Below are 23,290 nucleotides of genomic sequence, written 5' to 3' on the forward strand. Positions count from 1 at the left end.
ATCTGTAAGCATTGTTCTGCACCTCATGGCACAGAACCAATTAAGACCTCACTATATTTACTTTCTTTTTTCATTTCATTTTACATGTCTAGTTCGTTGGGACCAAATTGAGAAGCAAACCTCCATGGACAAGGTACATGTCAGTACATGAAATTACAACAGAAAACTAATGATAGATAAAATAAAAAGCTTATGAATCCTAAAAGGACGACAAGCTATCAGTTTAAATAAATGTAGCCGTAACATAGGAATCAGCTTAATTTTTCATGCAACTCCTCGACAGAAGAAGTGACCCATGAGGAAACTCTACAGTTTAGATTTCACAGCGGGAGGATTACTGGTAAGACTTTTAATTCATGTGGTAGCTTATTGAAAATGGATGCAAGAGAATACCGCACGCCTTTCTGTAAAAGAGTCAAGGACATGCGTACCAAATGCTGATTGGATTTCTGCCTAGTATTAACCGAGTGCTAATGCTTGGTAATAATCTGATATTGTTAGGAATAAACTACATTTAAGAAAATATTGAGAGGCGAATGTCAGAATACCTCGACTAATGAACAGGGGTTGAAAGAGAGTCGCGAACTTACACGACTTACAGACCGAAAGGCTTGTTCCTGAGCCAAAAATACCCTTTGATAATGGGAGGAGTACCCCAAAATATAATTCCATACGTCACAAGCAAATGAAAATAAGCCAAGTAGACACTTTTATTGTCGACGTATCACTTACTTTAGATACTGTTCTATACACTAAAAATTGGCAGCATTAAGTCTTCGAACAAGAACCTGAACATGGGCTTTCCACGACAGTTTACTATCTATGTGAACACCTAAAAATTCTGGCGATAACTCTTCTACATGATTTAGTAGAGAGTCCGCGAGGCAACAACAGTGTTAGCTGGAGTACGATGAGGAAAATACTTCCCATCAATGGTAGTCCAAGACTGCTGATGAGGGACAACTCGTGTTGAGGACACTTCTTACCGACATCTGAGAATTTCCTTTCTTTCTATTTGCTTACTGACTGAGGTAAACATGACACCTCATACGCCTTTGTTAGTGCCCTTGTCTTATTTTCGTGATCCTTAAGTCAGATGTACGGTACAGGTAGCATAAGGTCTTACTCTCTTCTTGAAACAAGTATTTTCGCAATATTTCCAACAAAGTTTCCTGAGAATTACGACGCCTACCTTCTAAGGATTCCCATTAAAGTTAACCTAGTATTTGTGTTAGGATTTCGTATGAGCTACACAGAACAGTTATCATCCTGACATCACATATCGGATTTAGTTTGAAGTCTGCTGTCAAAGGCTGCAACAACAGGTTTGGACGCACTAGCCTCTTATATGTAGCAGACCATTCCACTTTACCAGAACTCTTCCAACGAAAATGTCTTCTATTCGCCTTTCCTGATGCTGATTTTACGTATTTGTCTCATTTCAGTCCGCGTCTTGGAATTATCATAATGTTGATACGTTTTTAATAGGTCGCTTTCTTGCCTGTCTATCTGTTCGGTACATATTTTTCAGTTCCTTTTAAACTAGCTTCCCGATGAGCTAGTGAATTGAAATTTTAAACATAGTTCAGAATAGGAGTGCAATATTAAGTCACTTTCTTGTCGGTCTGTTCAGTAGAGCTGAGGGTTGGCGTGAGGAAATTTGGCAGCACCTGACATCTCCGCTGTTCTGCAGGATGAGCATGTGCTGCAGGTAGTATCAAAATGCGTTCCAGGTGGTACGCGAGCAGATGGGCACAGCTGAGCAAAGACAGGTAGGAAGTGAGATGGACAGAGAGAGGGGGAGGAGGAGGAGATGTTGTCAACATAATATGTGATGTACACAAACAGGAACAAAGCCATATTCCAAACGCTAGTATATATACGAGGGCTATCCACAAAGTACATTACGTTTTGGAATTAAAAATAAATAAAGTATTGGAAATTTTTTTAATTATATGCAGATGAAAGCCACACTTAAATACTACTTTTCTACATAGCTGCCATTTAAATTAAGGCACTTATCGTAGCGATGGACGAGCTTGGAAATTCCTTCGTCGTAAAATCCGGCCGCCTGCGCCTTCAACCACGTGGTTACCTCTTCTTGAAGCTGTGCGTCGTCATCAACGCTGCATAGCCAACCACTTCTTCATTGCTGGGAATAAGTGGAAGTCGCTCGGTGCCAGGTCGGGTCTGTACGGCGGATGAGGAAACAACTCCCACTTAAAAGATCCGAGAACTTCACGAGTGGCATTTGCCGTGTGGGCCCGGGCGTTGTCGTGAATCGGCAAGATCTTTGAGTCCAACTTTCCCCTGCGCTTGTTTTGTATTGCTCGTCTGAGGTTGTGCAGAGTTTGGAAATACCTTTGAGAGTTTATTGTAGTGCCTCTTTCCAGGAAATCCACAAAAATCACACTTTTTCTGTCCCAATAGAGGTAACCACTTGGTTGAAGGCGCAGGCGGCCGAATTTTACGACGAAGGAATTTCCAAGCTCGTCCATCGCTACGATAAGTGCCTTAATTTAAATGGCAACTATGTAGAAAAGTTGTATTTAAGTGTGGCTTTCATCTGTATATAATAAAAAAATTTCCAATACTTTATTTATTTTTAATTCCAAAAGTAATGTACTTTGTGGATAACCCTCGTATATATATATACGAGGGTTATCCACAAAGTACATTACTTTTGGAATTCAAAACATATTTTTATTGAAATAATTATCTTATTTTCTGCTTTTTGGATTTTGATGTATGAAATTTCGCCGTATATATATATACGGCGAAATTTCACACATCAAAATCCAAAAAGCAGAAAATAAGATAATTATTTCAATAAAAATATGTTTTGAACATAAATCATTTTTAAATTCGACTAAAAAGTATAAAATAATTTCTCCTAGACCTACACAGATTCCTAATTCTGTACACATAGTCCTTAAAATTTATGCTTGTGAATTTTTGATACCTAATACAATAGTTGCAATATTTATAATGAAAAACATGGGATGCATCCAGTTCATAATTTATGCGTCAATAATTGCCCTCCTAACTACTATCTGTTGTGGACGCCCCATGTTTTTCGTTATATATCTTACAAGTATTGTCACACCTATTAAAAATTCAGAAGCATAAATTTTCAGAAATGTCCTTACAGGACCACGTATCTGTAAGGAGCTGGGGAAAATTATTTTATTCTTTTTAGTCCAATTTAAACATGTGTTGCATTAAAAATTTATTTTGCTTTCAGTTATTGTAGCTATATGATGTGAAGTGCTTAAGATGTCCATCACTAACCTTATGATCGGATTGTGAAGTATTAGATGTGTGACATTTCTGAGGAATTCAGATTTCATTACTAGCCTTCTCCATTGATGAAGGCATAAATTGTTCACATTAGTTTTGTCTGAAGTGTTGTGCTGCGGAGAAGAGTTTGTACTATCTGCCTCAGTAAGCAGTACTACACACTGTGCAATAAAACTGCTGGCAGCGTTTTTCAGAAGAAAAGAAATGGTGATTAATAAAGTTCTTTTCATGCTCCGTAAGCCAACGAGACATTCAACCTGTCATCCAAGCGTTCTATTTCCGCTGTATTAGTTCATTCTTGGTGATCTCATTATCAGATACGCTGGGCAACTTAATCGATGAAGCAAATTTTAATTACTTATCTTTCACAAAAATTAGTCCAGATTTCCCATTCAGTGTCCCTGCATATAAATTTATTTCTATAACCCCTCTTCCTTTTAAAGCAGCTGAAATTCTTTGAAGCCAGTAAGCTGTTCCAACTTCCCTGTAGAACGGAAGTACGCTGGAGTTCGCCTTTCAAAATTGTTAATGAAATACCAATTCCGGAAATGAAAGTACTTTTGCTTTCTATCAGCGCAGAGCTCCTACCGGAAGACATGACCGGGGAAAACAAACTGCTCCTGGGCGTATTTCATGATGTCATATTCTAAGACTTCTGCAGGAGTGTGGATAATGTTTGTAGATGAGTAATACTTGAAATTTAAATCACTCTACACTGACGAAATCAGTTATGGAGACTGTCATAATGGTCACTTATCACAAGATAGGAGCACAGACTGTAAGTATTGTTAATACGGTCAAGGGTGCAAAAAGAATGGGTATAGAGTCATATACATTTCATTTGCTGTCTGCTTGACCCACCATGTTTTCTTAGTTGTTGGCTTATAATCGTGTTGTTTCATATAAAAGTGAGCCCTGTTTTATGTGTGTGTGTGTGTGTGTGTGTGTGTGTGTGTGTGTGTGCTTGTAAGAGGAGAGAACTTCAGTATTGTAATTACACCTAGAAAGAAAGAAAGAAATGTTGTATTTAGACTCTTGAAGCAAGTAAAGCAGGAGGGTGCTGTTGCTGGCCAGTACTATCTCTGTCTCTGTGACAAATTTTCCCCCCATACGCGCATAGGCATTACTTTCATACTTTGCCAGAGACCTACATCTATTGAAATATACTCTGTCGAACACTGTGCAGTACATGGCGTCGGCTACTTTTCATTAATATTGTATCTCTTCTATTCCATTCATATACTTACCACAGGGAAATGACTATAGATATACACAAAATCTTCTAGCTCTAGTCACTTTGGGGGGGTGGGGGGTGCTTAAGCCGCATCTATGATGTAATTTGACGTCCATCCTACCTCTGTGACCTGGCAAGAGACTCATTCGCGTGTCTGTGATTGTGCGACTGACAGAACATCATGATTGACACGTTTTCAGAATGAAACGACAACAAAGTAATGGCACAGCTGTTCGCCGCCTTTATCAATATTGTAATCCACAACGTCCGATTCCATCGAATACCCATTTCGCCACAATTACGCAACGACTTCGAGAAAGGGTAACTTCACCGTCAGCAAGCGTAGCTTTGGTGCTCTAAGGAGACAGCGCACAGCCGGACTAAAAGTGGTCGTACTGCATCACTTCAGCGCTATTTTCAGCTTCACTGTCAGTGTCTTGGCGCATTCCCTCCAACTAGGCAGCTACAGAACAATAATGTGTCGAATTTAGGGGAGCGTACTTCTGAGGCTCACCTTTGCCTTTCACACTACACTTATCCAGTGATTACTCGTGATTCTCAGGATATGTCCGATGGATATCTGGTACGTTACAGGGCAGCGCCGTATTGGTTGGGGAGTGGACAGTATGATCGTGTGTTCGAGATCACAAGAGTTCGTGTTACAAAAAACATGCGGGAGCCTTGAAGTTAGGTGAACGGTAGTCTGACTTTCGCACTAGAAGCTCTGCAAGGCGGGGTTACAACATATTCCCAAGCATAAGGAACAGGCCCCGACTTCTCGATATTGCCCCTACTCGAGATATGATGCACCTAGTAACAGGGTCACGATCCACATTCAAATGGCCCTGCGCACTATGGGACTCAACTTCTGAGGTCATCAGTCCCCTAGAACTTAGAACTACTTAAGCCTAACTAACCTAAGGACATGACACGCATCCATGCCCGAAGCAGGATTCAAATCTGCGACAGTAGTGTTCGCGCGGTTCCAAAATGTAGCGCCTAGAACCGCTCGGGCACTCCGGGAGGCTGATCCACATTCCAGACACATGCATCGAGTGGGAAGTAGTAAAACACCGTGTGTGAGTGTGGAGAGGAAAGTTCCTCTGATCATGTGGTTTAAAGTTGCAGCCTCTTTCAGGTAGAGAGAGACTGCAAACTATTCGACTGTGATCTGCAATCAATTGTAAGTGACCAAAATTCGTAGACTACAGTTAACATGATTACACACAGAATATCTTAAAAGCAACTGCTTAACTTTCAGTCTGTGAGATCAAGAGGACGTTCTGGATATTAAAAGAAGCAAGAAGAGTTTCCTCTACTACAGACATTGGTAGACTCATATAGCTTTAATTAGGACAAACTTGTGTGCAGTGGCTGTTAGTCCCAGCGCCGTTTGGTGTGTTCTGCATGCCCAACAACAACATCCATACTACCTCCAAGACATACAGTCACTAATGACAGCCGATTTTGTACCATGCGTTGAGTCTGTATGCAATTAAAGCGCCACTGCATCAACGAGACCCTAATATTTCCAAGGCGCATTCCCTTCACAGATGAACGTCAGTTTCCAAGGAATTGTGATCTCAATTCTCTAAACAGCCATGTCTGGGCAGACAAAACCCACATGCCATGCACGTCAAGGGTTTCCAACACAGATGTTGTATCAATGTGTGGGCAGATATCGTAGATGGTGATGTGACTGGATCGTACACACTTCTATCGAGCTCACGGATCTCATCATCTCGACCTTGCTACAAGAAGTATTGGGCGTGTTGTCAAGATATCTGGTTTCAGCATGACACCACATCCGCTTAATTCTCACCTCTTGTTCGGGAACATTTGGACCAGTGATTCGGACACATGGATAGGCTGAGGGGATCCAAACGTATGGTCTGCACAATGTGATTTCGGTATTTTTCCTCTGTGATCGAATGAAGAGTTTAGTTTGTCAGACTGCTGTAGAGACAGAAGAAGATCTGGTGGCACGAGCTGTGGTCGTGCAGGACAGACTGCTGAGAACACCAAGAGTGATAGAGCGTGTGTACCCCCAAACATCATTCGTACCTACAATATATGCGTCGAACTTGGTAATCACCACAGCGAACCTTACATGTAGTGGATCATAATGCTAAAGCTGCTTTGAAAAGAACAAAAACGGTTTAAGTTTAACTGTAAACAACAGTGTTCACGAAAGCTGATTAAACTTCCTTTTTGTTTCTTTGATTATTAATGAGTGGAATTTTAAAGCAAGTGGTGTAGTGGGTCACGCCTAATAGATTACTTGTAAAAGTGGTTCGCGTTGCCAACTTATTTCCAAAAGGCCATATAGCACACAAATGTTACATTTCTTGACATGGTTTCCAATTCAAGATCTTATCTACTCAGCCTCCTCCACAAGAACTTGAACAGTGTGTCACAAGAGATGGCCAGTATTCAGGGATATGAAGAGAATGATCATTCGAAACAAAATGGAAAGTAAACATAGGCTCTGAAACGCATGTCTTACGAGCTTTGAGTAATTCTTGGTCTTCGAAACCGTGAACCAAACGTTTACTGCGTATTTTTATCTTGTATTGGTCCGTATTATCACTTTACAAAATATGGAAAGCAAAGAGGTTGCAGCAGAATAGATTTCTTTCACAGGATTGGAGATCAAGAATTGCTCATAACTCTGAAGGTATGCATTTTAGAGCCCATGTTTACTTGACTTTTTTGTTTCGAATGATCATTCCTGCCATATCCATGAATACTGACCATCACTTCTGAAACAGCCTATATATACTTGTGTAATCCTGATGTCCTCTAATGCGTGTAATATCAGTGCACGTTCACAGGAATCAAGGTACCGTAATATTGCCCGAAAGTGTTTAACGAGAATTACATCATCTTTCTGTCGAGGATTAGCGTTTATAATACCCAAATAAATGTTAGTTTGGGCTAAATCGACCCGTTAGCATCACCTCTCAGAATTAATTCTATGTCTGCTGTGATTCTTTCTTGATATGTGAACCAAGCTCTGGAACAATACTCTAGAACTGGTCGTAATACTTTCCTGCAACAAAGGGGCATCCGAGGCCAAAATCACACTGCGAGTGAAAAGGGGGTGGAAGAATAAGGTATACATGGAAGAGGGATATAATGATCTTATAATTCAACATTTACCTGTTACTGATATTTTGACTCAGAATCCGTGAGCCATCCAGAAGATTTTTCGGTGACTTTCTGACCGTGGCCAGAATACTAACCTCTTTTTTTCCTGAAATGGCATAGCTATACTTCTAGTTCAGTACACACACGTAATGGATGAAATATTTGACACAATAGCGCCTGTAACAGAAAAATAACTCGCAGACAAAATGTGAGAAGTGTAGATGGTAAATGCATAACTGAGACAAACTGGTAAGTCAAAAACTCCGTACTGCTCGTGACGCAGCAGATTCGTCATTACTATGGGCTTGATGGGATGTAAGGGACATGAGCAAAGCTTTTATTGTCACTTATTTCATAAATTTAAATAGTTAAGTCATTGGTAAACGTATGATTTCGAACTTTCTTGAGATGGAAACGACGTCCATTTTTTCCTGACGTCAGATGCAGCTAACTTTCTTGTACTTGTGTTCGCAGTGGAACCGGCAGCAGTGATGGGTAACGACCTGAACAGCGCCACCGAGCTGCCCTCGTTCATCACGTCCGGCAGGAACTTCCGCATCGTCACCAGCGACACCGTCGTCCTACCCTGCGAGGTGACCAACCCAGGTAGGAGTTCGCAACTGAAAGACACATCAAGCTCCTCGTACATCCTCAGCTATGTTTTAAGATTCTATTCCGCTTGTAGCAGTACACAGAAGTTATAAAGATACTAGTCCGTGGATTACTGCCCTCTTATAGAATGTATAACGAAGGTCTTGATATAAGAACATCGTTATTTTGGATCGTAAATGCTATTGTATTTCTACGTTTGGCGTCCTGTGCCCAAATATTTACAAGTACAGTAGCATAATAGGATAGTACACTGAAGCGCTAAAGAAACTGGCATAGACATGAGTATTCAAATACAGAGTTATGTAAACAGGCAGAATACGGAGCTGCGATCGGCAAAGCCTGCATAAGACTACATGTATCTGCAAGTTGTTAGATCGGTTACTGCTGCTACAATGACAAGTTATCAAGATTTTCAAGTGAGTCTGGACGCGGTGTTATGGTTGGCGCACGAGCGATGAGACACAGTATCTCCGACGCAGCGATCAAGTGGTGATTTTCTCGTACAAACATTTCACGAGTGTATCGTGAATATCAGGAATCCGGTAAAATATCAAATCTCCGACATCGCTGCGGCCGGAAAAAGATACTGCAAGAACGGGACCAACGACTACTGAAGAGAGTCGTTCAACGTGACAGAAGTGCAACTCTTCGGCAAATTGCTGCAGATTTCAATGCTGGGCCATCAACAAGTGTCAGCGTGCGAACCTTCAACAAAATGTGAAACGTCCGCTTTAAACAATTATACAAGGCTATGCTTAACCTGACACACAATATTTTTTAGCGCAACGCAATCTGACTTTCAAAAATCTCTACAAAAGAATGGTCCTGACTAACATTAACCTATACCTTTCACAAATCACTTACCTCACAAAAATCTTCGTTACTGGAACTACTGCAATACAGCGAGCGCCACTATTGCCAGCTAAATAAAAGATTCAAACTACGGAAGGCACTAACTACTGATAGGCATAGTTAGCAAATGAAAGATTTTAATAGAGAACAAACAATGTATTTACCTTAATAATGTTGAAAACTCATAATATGCATAGCAGTTCATGACATACAGTTTTAAAAATTTCACAACTCCGCCATCTCTCTCCCCACATCCACCACTGCTGGCGGCTCACCTCCAACTGCGCAACGCTACGCGCTGTTCACATCCAGCTGCCGCTGCCCAACACTACAATGGCAGACAACAATGCAAACTAGCCACAGACTGCACACAGCACAGCCAGTGATTTTCATACAGAGCGCTACGTAACGTTGCCAATGAGAAAACATAAACAGCCTACTTACAAATGTGATCAATTCTTGCGGCGTTTGGTAATTGGAATGCAAGCCGAAAGGAATCTCTATAGTTCCTGACTTGGTCGTAATAGGAATAGAAAAGTGCCAACGCAGACATATGCTTTAAACGAATAATCTTTATTCAGAAACTGACTTTTCTTTTCATTCAAAAAGTGGCATGTACGCTTTCCTTTTTGCCTTAAAAGACACGTATTCTATCTACAGAATTCTTCTTAGGTTCCAAACCAGACACCATTATACATATAAAACAGTATTTGCCCCTTGAATATGGATAATGGACCAAAGTCCAAAACTGGTCGCTTTATAAGACAGAATGTGTGCAACTTTGACGGTTTTGTAATTTCACTGAATCATAGTAAGGTGCTGCAGATTACCATCTAATATGCTTGCAGTGAGTATCTAAAAATTACTAAGAAATTACTAAACCGTAAAAAACTGCGATATCTTAATTAATATAATCAATAGGGTGATTTACCCACAGAAACATTTCGAAGATTTAAACAGATTACAAGTTTGAGCTTTGAAAAAGACGCAAAATAAATTTTACCAGCTTGTTAAGCTCCGAAACACACAGAATTATTAATAAAATAACTGTTTTTAGCTTTAGGAAAAGCACAGGTTACTTAAATTGTCAAGCTCCAACGTACAGAACAGACCACAGTTAACCTAAGTTTGCAGGGTTCTCCCGTAACCAGAAGCAAGGCAATATCAGCCACCTAATACAGTGTCTGATGCAGTAGTTGCAATTGACGAAGCTTGACAGCCCAGAGAAAAATTACCAGGATGAAGAGTCAACAGGCACGGTTTGTGAAACGCAGCAGCGTCGAAAGCAGATGTTCAGAAACGAGCTCACCAGTTTGAACTCCATTGGTAATGCCAGCAGACGCGTGCGGTTGAGTCGGCAGCCTACCAGTGATAGGTGCCCTCGGAGTATCACACATTCTCGCAGAACAGAGTCCAGCCAGCACCTCCTCCGTCCACAGCTAGTGGTCTAGTGGCTAGGGTTGCTGCCTCTGGATCACAGTGTCTCGGATTCGATTCCCGGCCGGGTTGATTTTCTCTGCCCGAGAACTGCATGTTTGTGCTGTCCTCATCATTTCATCGTAATCATCACCATCCGTGACAGTCGCTAGATTGGACTGTGTAAAAGAATTGGAACGTGAAAAAAATGGGGAGTTTGTACGGGTGCTGGTGACCCCGCAGTTGAGTGCCCCTCGAACCAAAACATCATCAGCACCTCTTCCTCTTCTTGCGAGTACCAGCTCGTGACCCTCGCCAAGCGCTGGTTTGCCCATCCGCTCCAGTCCGAACGCCAATACTGAATTAATCCAGCCTGTACGGCAAGCCCTTAAAAGTCTCACAGGCGGAGAGTTCGCGCTCTCTCGAGGGACGCGGTCGAACACGTTGCTGAATAACTGTCACAGATTGTAGTGGATAACCATTATCGATACGAGCTGGTAGGGCTGAGGCATCACTGTCTGAATTGTTGCCAGCTTCACACATGTGCGGAAGAAACATCAAATTTGAAAACCCAATAGTTTTCGTATATACAGTTAGTTGACGAAAGTCATGGGACAGCGATATGCACATATAAATATGGCGGTGGTATCGCATACACGAGGTATAAATGGACAGTGCATTATCGGATCTGTCATTTGTAGGCAGATGATTCAGCTGAAAAGATGTCCGACGTAATTACCCTCTCACGACTGGAATTAACAGACGTTGGTAGTTGGACCTAGACGCATGGAACATTCCATGTGAGAAATCGTTAGGTAATTCAGTATTCCGAGATCCACAGTGTCAAGAGTGTGACGAGAATACCAAATTTCAGGTATTACCTGTCACCACGGACAACACAGTGGCCGACGGCCTTCACTAAACGACAGAGCGAAGCGTTGTTTTCGTAGAGCAGTCAGTGTTAACAGACTAGCAACACTGCATGAAATAACATCGGAAATTAATGTGGGATGTACAAGGGATGTATCCGTTAGGTCAGTGCGGTGAAATTTGGTATTAATAGGCTATAGCTTCAGACAAACGGTGCGAGTACCTTTGCTAAAAGCACGAATTCACGTACAGAGCCTCTCCTGCGCTCGTGACTATATCGTTTAGTCCGTTGACGACTGTAAAACCGTGGCCTATTTCAAATGGTAAGAGGTGATGGTAGGATCCGAATGGGGTGCAGACCCAACGAAGCCAGGGACACAAGTTGTCAACAAGGCACCGTGCGAGCGTGTGGTGGATCCATAATGATGTGGGCTGTGTTTACATGGAGTGGACCAAATGAACCGGTCATTGACAAGAAATGATAATGTTCGGCTGCGTGGAGACCATTCGCAGCCATTCACGGACTTCATATACCCAACAGCTATGGAATTTTTGTGGATGACAATACGCCGTGTCAGCGGGCTTCGCGATTGGTCTGAAGAACATTCTGGACAATTCGAGCGAAAGATTGGATGAACCAAATCGCCCGACATGGTATATAATCGAGAGGTACGGACTAGCAACACATTTCGCAATTATGGACAGTTACTGAAGCAGCATGGCTCACTATCTGTACAGGAGCTTCCAACGACTTGTTGACTCCAAACATCTAGTTGCTGTACTACGCCGAGCAAAAGGAGTTCAGACACGATTTTAGGAGGTGTAGCATGACTTCTGTCAACTCAGTGTATGTTATCGGCTGTAAAAAGTATCGGATCGTTATTTATTAACGCGTATCGTATAAATACGTTCGTGGATTGCTATGAAGAACATGCAATCGACATGAGAGGTGCTCTACAGCTGTCGCAGAATGCATGTATAAGTTTAGACCGAGTTCTGCGCAGCCACCTACAAACCGAAGAGATCACAATGATACTGGCTCTGCCCTCGTGTCAAAAGCACGCTGTTCCCGCGGCTCCCTGCGTGCAAAGTGTTTACAGGCTGCAATGCCCTCCGCAGAACGCCGTGCGCCGGCCTTCGCTTTCGCAGCGACGCAATCAGCGCGGCGGTCAGCTTGCGCCGCAGGGCAGCAATAAATCGCCGCCACCGCCACCGCCGCTACCGCTGGTTGCTATTCAACAGGTAACGCTATTAAATTACCTGTCGCTGATTGGTCCATCGTGATTGCGTTTTCACAATCAGCCTACCGGCGAACCGTGCCTGCGACGCGACGCAGCGTTCCGCGCTGATTTCCAGAAATTTCGGTCCGTCTCCCCGTTGCGGCTAAACGTAGCTGCCGATTTCCGTCAGGCCACGAGACGAGAAGAGGCAGAGTATTGGTATTTCCGTGCGTAACTTGTACGGACCCGCAACCTTTTGTTTGTAGTGCTTGCGCGGACACACACACACACACACACACACACACACACACACACATATATATATATATATATATATATATATATATATATATATATATATATATATATATCACTGCTCTACCTGTCTCCCCCATCCCCCATCATCCTCCACAGCGCACTCTTGTTATCGAGTTAGCCGGTGATGAATTGTATCTTTACGGTATTATTTTCACTGTCGAACAGAAAATACACTACTGGCCATTAAAATTGCTACGCCACGAAGATGTGCTACAGACGCGAAATTTAACCGACAGGAAGAAGATGCTGTGATATGCAAATGATTAGGTATTCAGAGCATTCACACAAGGTTGGCGCCGGTGATGACACCTACAACGTGCTGACATGAGGAAAGTTTCCAACCGATTTCTCATACACAAACAGCAGTTGACCGGCGTTACCTTGTGAAACGTTGTTGTGATGCCTCGTGTAAGGAAGAGAAATGCGTACCATCAAAAAAATGGCTCTGAGCACTATGCGACTTAACTTCTGAGGTCATCAGTCGCCTAGAACTTAGAACTAATTAAACCTAACTAACATAGGGACATCACACACATACATGCCCGAGGCAGGATTCGAACCTGCGACCTTAGTGGTCGCTCGGCTCCAGACTGTAGCGCCTAGAACCGCACGGCCACACAGGCCGGCTGCGTACCATCACGTTTCCGACTTTCATAAAGGTCGGATTGTAGATCGCGATTGCCGTTTATGGTATCACGACATTGCTGCTCGCGTTGGTCGAGATCCAATGACGGTTAGCAGAATCTGGAATCGGTGGGTTCAGGAGGGTAATACGGAATGCCGTGCTGGATCACAACTGCCTCATATCACCAGCAGTCGAGATGACAGGCATCTTATCCGCATGGCTGTAACGGATCGTGCAGCCACGTCTCGATCCCTGAGTCAACAGATGGGGACGTTTGCAAGACAACAACCATATCCACGAACAGTTCGATGACGTTTGCCGCAGCATGGACTATCAGCTCGGAGACCATGGCTGCGGTCACCCTTGACGCTGCATCACAGATTGGAGCGCCTGCGATGGTGTACTCAACGACGAACCTGGGAGCAAGAATGGCAAAACGTCATTTTTTCGGATGAATCCGGGTTCTGTCTACAGCATCATGATGGTCGCATGCGTGTTTGGCGACATCGCGGTGAACGCACATTGTAAGCGTGTATTCGTCATCGCCATAATGGCGTGTCACCCGGCTTGATGGTGTGGGGTGCCATTGGTTACACGTCTCGGTCACCTCTTGTTCGCACTGACGGCACTTTGAACAGTGGACGTTACATTTCAGATGTGTTACGACCCGTGGCTCTACCCTTCGTTCGATCCCTGCGAAACCCTACATTTCAGCAGGATAATGCACGACCGCATGTTTTAGGTCCTGTACGGGCCTTTCTGGATACAGTAAATGTTCGACTGCTGCCCTGGCCAGCACATTCTCCAGATCTCTCACCAATTGAAAACGTCTGGTCAATGGTGGCCGAGCAACTGGCTCGTCACAATACGGCAGTCACTACTCTTGATGAACTGTGGCATCGTGTTGAAGCTGTATGGGCAACTGTACCTGTACACGCCATCCAAGCTCTGTTTGACTCAATGCCTAGGCGTAACAAGGCCGTTATTACGGCCAGAGGTGCTTGTTCTGGGTACTTATTTCTCAGGATCTATGTAACCAAATTGCTAGAAAATGTAATCACATGTCAGTTCTAGTAAAATATATTTGTCGAATGAAACCCGTTTATCATCTGCATTTTCTTCTTGGTGTAGCAATTTTAATGGCCAGTAGTGTATATCTGATCAATTAACACTGACTACTTCGATCAGATGAAAATGTGTATGGAATTATCTTCAGGACTGAACTTTTTAAACACGCCGAAGAAAATCAGTGAATTTCGGTCAAAGTTTAGGAACTTAACCTGTTAATTTCATTTTTATTGTGATGCAGTGAAAAGAGAAACCTGTTCAGATTCTGGCCAGGTATCTTACAATATATTTTTGTTATTCCTTGAAGACAGGTAGATGTTCAATGATTCGAGGGCAGCATTAGCTACATACTAAATCCAGTCTCGCACGCGTGATTGGAAATTTACTGTGGCGTCTATCCGAGCGTAACAGAGTGCCGGAGCGGCTCGTAGCGGCGGCGGCAGGGGAAAGCAGCGAGCCCGGAGCCCACAAAGAGCAATTCCGGCCGACAGTACAATACAGCGGGGGCGGCGGGAACAAATCACGGCCGCGGCCGGTCGGTTTTTATTTGGACGGGGGCGGCGCCGCTGCCGGCGCCAGCGGTGGTGGAAGTTCGGGGGAGGAAGTGGGCTGGCGCCGGGGGCGCGAGTTATGACCAGCTGACGCCAGGCGGCAGGCGGCAGGCGGCCGGGCATCCCAGCCACTGTGCGTGCGCAAGGTGCGGCCGAGGTGCCAACGCGAAATCGAAGCCGAGAGCGCCGCGCGCGGATGCCGAGGGGAGCCAGCCGGCCGTGTCCGGAGGCGGCGCAGTAAATCCCCGGGGGAGTCAGACAGCCAGCAAGTTACCGCCGGAGGAGCCACCAACTTCTCTCGCAAACACCTTCCACGCACTTGCTACCTATAACACTTTGTCTGCAGAACCACTCGCGTTAACCACTCTATGATAAATTTTCTGCAGAAGGTGCTACACAGCTTTTAAATGGTTGTATATAAAAAAAAAGCACGAACGCTCAGGTGCTGCAGTACGACTTTATGTATTTATTTACTAGATTCCGTAGTATTATCTTAATGAAGTCACTCAAAAATAATTTTTTGGCCACAAAATTATAGGCAACGTGCAGTACTGTTCTCACACATACAGATGCAAGGTAATTCTAAAATAGTTGGACAAGGAATGGGGCTTGTACTCCAACACGCAAAACAAGGAAAAAGTGTCGTGTGAACATACCGTGAGGTACCAAGTATTGTACGAAGCTTCTGTGTAAGTGCTTAATGCTTCCGACGGTGGCTGCTCCCAACATGACATAAATTTAGTGTTGATGCTGACCCAACAGCTCATAAATATTCGAAAAAATAGTCATATTCATGAAAGGTCTAGAACTTTCAATTCTTATTTACTTATTTATTTATTAATTTTTGCAAGGTGGAGTTCCTAGTTTCAGCACTACTAATGAAAGATATGTTTATGCACGCCATTAGCTGTTGTATAAATTTTACTGAAATGTGCTACCATACTCGTTTCGCTCTATGCAAACCATCTTCAAGGATTAGACAAATCGTTGTTCGAATGTTCACGTGTTTCTTTTCAGTGTACGAAACTCTGTTCCCTTAATATTGACAGAAATGTGTAAACATCCCTTTTTGATGACACGCAATATAAATGCTGGTGATTGCCTGTTAAGTCAGTGTTAAATGAACTGTGTTTAACATATCAGAAAACAATGTGCTAGAATGAATACTTGCTTAGTGGCGGAAGATGGTCTACATACACCCAAACTAGAAACAAATTTCAATAAATCATATACAATAGCTGTGATGTGTATAACCATGTTGCCTGTAAATAATTTTATGATACCTCAAGATGATCTGATGATCGAAAGCGGTTGTTAATGAAGATCTGCTTGTCAACAGGTCTTGGCGGTTCTAAAATATAACTTTTTTTCAGGTACATACGAATTCTGGAGTACCTCGCGAATAAAATATATCAGCTGATGCCAGCTTGCGATGGGCAGTTACTGTTATGAAGCACTGAGCATTTAACAACATTCGTTCAATACTTCATGCTTCATGGTACATCCATAGGTCACTTTCCTTGTTTGGTTCATAGATTCATTCTTTGGTCAAGTACTTTAGAATGACGTTGCATGTGTGTGTAAATAGTTTAGCGCGTTTTCTATCGTTTAATATTGAAACGACTACTTAACGCAGCTCACTGGCGCCTGCGAATTCGTAACTGGCTGCAGCAGCCATCAGCAACGGTACTGAAATCGACAGGCAGTCAGCAGCTCACGACCTATCCTGCGCATCACAGTGCCATTCCTTGCAACTGTGACATGAAATTTACAGATTCCTGCCGTGAAAGGTTAGTAAATTAATCACTGCGAAACAAAAAAATAATTTGCCATTTCCAAGAGACATGGGCCAATACCGTGTAACATCGCCTCTAGCTTTTGTAATCGTATCATTTGGGCGAGGAAGCTAGCCCATACTGATTAATGGAAACTATCTCAGCTGCATTAGTACACGTTGATTGTGTTGCAGTTGCTTCCGTTCGTTGAACATCTTCAGGTTACCGATATGACGAACAACGAACGGACCCGGTCGAAGCACAACAAATGTATAATAATACAGCTGAGGCAACTTTTATTAGTTATTAACATTGTCAGCTGGGGTGCTGATCATGATGATGATAGCCCATAAGTTTCTTCAGATATGCCATAGCTAGCTGAAGCCACTTTCCTAATTAGATTTCGTAAGGTTACGAATTGACGGGGATATCAATTGCTACGTCTATCTGATGTTCAGTATAGTCCCAAACATTTTCTGTGGGATTAAGATCGAGTAATTTACTGGTCCAGTCGAGATTCGATAGGGATTATATGTCTTTGTCAAACTAGGGAAGGTATGCTTGCAGAACTGAGAACTCGGCTGTTGTTATTTTATAGCACATCAGAGTCTACAGTTTCGCTGCAAGAAGATGTGGAAGAGAAGGTAAGTCTCAGTCATCAACAATGTTAATGTATATATCCTTGGTCAAGTGCTACTTCATGTTTTTAAAGCGAAATGACTGCTGGATTAAATTTAGGGCGTGCAGCAGCATAAATTCCAGTGTTTCTTCTGATACTTCGGCTGTGTACCATCCAGCCATCCTCGGTGTGAGCCGAGTAACTGACGCTCCACTACTCGCTCCGTCCTTACTAGACTCTCAGACCGCGCCACTGCACATGCCGCCACATATACAGAAGACGCCAGAGACGCCTTTTCAACATACTGTCGGTGTCACCAAGGGCAGCCTCTTGTCGTACTCGGTGTAAATGTTTTTATGGAGGATTTCGAGGAAAAGGCGCTGGAATCTACTGGTTTGAAGCTCACAGTATTTTCGAAATATATTGACGAGACGTTTATTGTGTGTCCCCACGGTGAAAAATTACAAGAATTTTTAAACCATCAAAGCCAGTTTGCAATGGAAATCGTAAAAGAGGGATCCTTTCCATTTTTGGATGTTTTGGTAGGACGCTAAGGTGGTGGCACTTTGGAACATGCAGTTTATTGGAAACTGGCACATAGCGATTTATATTTAGGTGGAAATAGCTGCCATGATCCTTCTTCAAAGATGATAAGTGTTCTCAGAACTCCGTTACACAGAGCACACATCGTTGCTGATTGGTGCAGTCTGGAAGACGAGCTCCTATACTTGAAGAAATTTTTTGAAGCCAACCGGTATTCTTCACGGCAGAATGTAAGGCACTACTATGATACCAACAGTGTGCATAAGGAGTGCAGACGAAGGCGAGGAGAATTTTAAATCTATGGCTTTCCTGCCATACGTGGAAAGTCTATCGTCAAAAACGGGACGGATCCTCAGCAAACACAAAGTAAAAGTAATTTTTCGTCCAGGACTGCGGTGTCCCAGTAAAGATAATTTGATGCTTCGGAAGTCTGGGGTTTTCTATATCCCCTGCGGACTTGCAACACGTACAATCCACAAAGACGCACAGAACAACGCGGGTACAGCCGGCTCTTACAGTCTAACAAATCAGGATCGACAGAACTCTGACACTGTGCACTCTGAGGTGTAGGGAAAAGTCGCAAATTTAGCCTCGACTTTATTTTTTTGGGATTCAGCAATGAAAGAAGCAATTGAAATTCAGTTGGCGATGAATTTAATTAACAAATATACCGGCTTCAGGTTGGATAAATCGAGGAATCCGTCAGTTTCTGCAATAAACCTACAATGGTGTCATCACAGTACAGCCCGCAGTGATACATCGATATCGCATCGTGGATCGACCGCGCAGCCAAAGATCTCTTTCCCGCCGATCAACGTCTCTGGCACCTTGTGTATCTGTGGCTGCATACACAGTGGCGCGATCCGCAAGGAGCGAGTGCTGAAGTATCAGTCACTCGATTCATTCTGAAAATGGATCAAGGGTACACATCCGAAATATCAGAAGAATAAGCGGAATTTATGCGGCTGGACACCCGAAATTTAATAGAGCATCCGTGTTCATGTTCACCTTTACCTGTATAGGTGGACCCAAGTGATGGTATGTCGTATTATATGGCTATGAGTGGTAAACAATTCCTTCTAGAAGCGTTAGGCAGTACTCATTGATAGGCCCACTAATCGGACAAATTCGTTCACTGTGTGATCATGAGCAGGTCTAAACACGATACATCATTTCTGCAAATATGTTATGTTCCTAGTTCAACCCATCGTATTTGGCTGATTCCAAACAACTGACCGGAACATACCACCTATTACCTGTATCCCAGGTCCTTTGTTATTTGCTGGACGTGTTCCACTTTCTGTCTTAACCTGCAGTTTTTGGCCTCTATAGCTTCCTCTGGTACCATGGACGCTATTGCCTTATGTCTCAACCCATGCTTTTTCAGTCCCTATAATTTTCGACATTCTTCTGTAGCACTTCAAATGCTTCGATTCTCTTCTGTTCCGCGCTTCAAAGTGACCAGTGCTGTCTTTTCAAGAGCCTATATATGAAAAATTAGCACGTGACTTCACACTGCGTACACAGGTTAGTTTTTGGCACAGTTCTCTCGGCCAAGGCTCAGTGGCACCAGGTGTTGTGCTCCACTCCCGTCGGCCGCAGCTGCAGGCACGCTAACTTGGACGAAACTAGCTCGGTCAGCCGCAGGCGGCTCAGTCTTAACTGCTTTCCAACTCCATTATAAACTGTGTTTACTAGTCTCGGTTACATAATAGTCTAATCTCCACCGTCCATCCCGCGACAGTCTCTCCAGTGACGCTATTCTGAGACTCGCGATCTAACGTCACTGTACCCCAATCTCTAGATTGGCTATCCATCTCGTCACCAACCCCAAAATCACTTATTTCTACTGCATCAAAGAAAGTCTTGAGAAACACAAAAATATATTTATCCCTCGAACAGAAGTTATTGAAATGCTTTATGATTCCATATGCGTTGTTAAGTAGGTTGTGAAACTGGATAAACAAAAATATTCAGCTGTTTCATACAGTTCGACGGTGTTTGTGAATTAGTTAATCACAATGCATAGAGGTACATTGAGGAGCTAAAACATTATCTCCACTGCCAAACACCAGACTGAATGCCTCGTATTGGCGTTGCAGGGACGCAACGCTATAAGGGAGGTATACAGAGGGTTACAACACGAGACCGACAAACTTAGAAAGCAAAATTTTGAAAAACACAACCCTCAGTCGCGAACACTATTAATTTGTAACCTAGGTTTCGGTGTCACAAGGGACACCTTCTTCGAACAAAATTAAAAGTAAATGATACAGCATAACGTACCAAAAAATACGAAAGCTGCAGTCATACCTGACAGCGTCAGATAGAATTAAAATAAAATGCAACGCAGGTGCAAGCCACTAGGGGCTGCCATATGTCCTCTGCTACAGTCAACAGAGTTTTGTGTTGACTGTTTGAGGGCTGTGTTTTTCAAAATTTTGTATTATACAACAGTCGCTGATTGACAGCCATGTTAAAAACCTTAAACTTAGAAAGGATTTAGAGAGAGTCTCGTGGAACAACCTGAGGATAGGAAGCCATTCTCGGAAACGTCATCCAACACCATAAAGAGCGGCCTAAGTTACGAGCGCCGGCTCTAGTTGCATGTGACTGTGCGCCTTCGGACCGAAGGTGGAACGTGTTCACAATATTGTTTGTTATTCAGTGATTGCTACCGATTGCCGCGATCGCCGGGGGGGGGGGGGGGGGTGAAAGATAGAGCTGGCCCTGACTGCTATAAATGTGATGCTTTGTTTCCTCAGTAGATGACAGACTATGACATGGGTTCCCATCCACAACTTATTTTTCTCGTGGAACCCTCTAGAATCTGCAATGTTTTTCGATAAACAGAAGAAAAATAAACTGCGGATGGAAACCCATGTCCGAAACAGTCATCAACCGATGAAGCAGAGCTTGCATTAATGGGAGACTTTTCAACGAAGCTGCTAGCTCCATCTGTATACTGGCAGTCGTAGCAATCAGTCGCGATCACTGAATAAGAACAACATTGCGAGACGTACGAAGTGACGTTTTCTACCGAAGGCGTGGCCTAATGGCAGGCGCCGGCGCCTATAACTTCCACGCTCTGTAACGTCGTTGGATGACGTGTCCGGATACGGCTTCCTATCCTCAATTTGTTGCTCTAGACACCTTCTAAAAGCCCTGGAAGTTTGCAGATGTTTTATTGTAACGCTCTGTATTTGCGGAGCAAAGGCGAATATACATGTTAGTGGCGATACGAGCCGCAAATGGGGAAACCTACTCACATAAGCTACTTTGACAACAATCAGAACGTGTACACTTAACGCCTTAAGCGCCTCTCAAGGCCTGTTCAGTGTTGTGGCCCATTCAGTGTCGTGTTATATTACAGATACTGAAATACGAGTAGCTGTGCCACTTGCATTCTTAATTTAGTTTTCTAGTTTTCTTCTATTCTCTGCTTTCTCTTACCTTACAAATAGTAGGAAATTATCCTTAATATGGTGTGTGATCACCACGGACAGCAGCTCACGCTCCACGACGTGCTCCCGTACTGCGCACCAAATACTCTTGTAATAGGGCGCCGGCCGGAGAGGCCAAGCGGTTCTAGGCGCTTCAGTCTGGAACCGCGCGACCGCTAGGGTCGCAGGTTCGAATCCTGCCTTGGGCATGGATGTGTGTGATGTCCTTAGGTTAGTTAGGTTTAAGTAGTTCTAAGTTCCACGGGACTGATGGCTACAGCAGTTGAGTCCCAAAGTGCTCAGAGTCATTTGAACCATTTGTAATAGGGCCTTCCATTCCTCCACCAGCGGGGTTAACAACTATTGGATGGTCACTGGAGAAGTTGGATATACTTTAAAACGACTCGTCAACTCGTCCCGCACGTGCTTGAAGGGAGTTAAGTTGGAGGAACAGGTAGGCCAGTCCACTCGCCGAATATTCTCTCGTTCCATGAGTTCCTCCACCTGTGCTGTTCGATGCGGTCGAGCGTTGTCCTCCACAAAAATGAGATGGCCGGATGTACCCCTAAACAGAAGCACATAGGGCAAAAGTACATTGTAATAATGACCTTCACCTGCGAGTTCACAGTGTTAAAAAGATTTTCAGTCAGTACGCCCATGGAATATTATACCTTACCACACCATAACACCTAGGCCACCAATTATGTTCGAGAATGCTCCTGGGTGCAGTATATGTCCCATCTGTCACCACATGAGGGTACTCAAGGATTGACGAACAAAAAGATGGTTCAAATGGCTCTAAGCACTCTGGGACATCTGAGGTCATCAGTCCCCTACACTTAGAACTTCTTAAACCTAGGGACATCACACACACCCATGGCCGAGGCAGGATTCGAACCTGCGACCGCAGCAGCAGCGCGGTTCCAGACTGAAGCGCCTATAACCGCTCGGCCTCAGCGGCGGAGATTGACGAACATGATCATTCTTGTAACACAGGTGTTATCGTGTGAGGAGGTATTATGTTGCATGGGCGTACTAAGCTCCAAATCTTTAGCACAGTGCAACCCTCGGTCAACTTTATTGTGACGTTTCATTCTCGTGGATGACAATGCGCGATAGCGGCGAACAGTGCTGGTGGAGCAAGTCTTTGAACGAGATAATATTTGGCGAAAGGGGTGGCCTGCCGTTTACCCTTCTTGAATACTGTAGAAAAAGTGCGTTCGTCGGGGAGAAGTAATGCAGCAACATCCACATGCACCAATGGCCATCCAGCGGTAGTCAGCTGTCCTGGTGCAGGAATGGAACGCCTACTACAAGAACTTACCGACTTGTGGCCAGCATCGGACCGTGTCGCAGAGTATGCATTGAAGCTTTTGCCGGCAGTGGAGATCACATACACTATGAGGTCAAAAGTATCCGGACACCTCCAAAAACATACGTTTTTCATGTTAGGTGCATTGTGCTGACACCTACCCCCAGGTAATCTACAAATATCAGCGACCTCAGTGGTCTTTAGATATCGTGAGAGAGCTAAATGGGGCGCTCAGCGGAACTGACGGACTTCGAATGTGGTCAGGCGATAGGGTGTCACTTGTGTCATACGTCAGTATGCGAGATTTCCACACTGCTAAACATCCCTAGGTCCACTGTTTCCGATGTGATAGTGAAGTGGAAAGTGGGGAGACCGCCGACAG

The 23,290-nt window shown here is 43.7% G+C and overlaps 1 protein-coding gene across 2 annotated transcripts in view; it reads left to right on the plus strand.

Moving 5' to 3' along the window:
* The first annotated feature begins 8,162 nt into the window (after positions 1-8,162).
* The window catches only part of LOC126263133 (limbic system-associated membrane protein), a 981,107-nt gene continuing 965,979 nt past the window's right edge, over positions 8,163-23,290 (plus strand). For both annotated transcript variants that reach the window (XM_049960157.1, XM_049960158.1), the window contains exon 1: positions 8,163-8,290. In XM_049960157.1, coding sequence (XP_049816114.1) covers positions 8,176-8,290 — 115 coding nt within the window. In that variant the 5' untranslated portion in view covers positions 8,163-8,175. The remainder of the gene's footprint in view (positions 8,291-23,290) is intronic.

Source organism: Schistocerca nitens, chromosome 6 (assembly GCF_023898315.1).
Source record: "Schistocerca nitens isolate TAMUIC-IGC-003100 chromosome 6, iqSchNite1.1, whole genome shotgun sequence".
Classification (NCBI taxonomy): Eukaryota; Metazoa; Arthropoda; class Insecta; order Orthoptera; family Acrididae; genus Schistocerca; species Schistocerca nitens.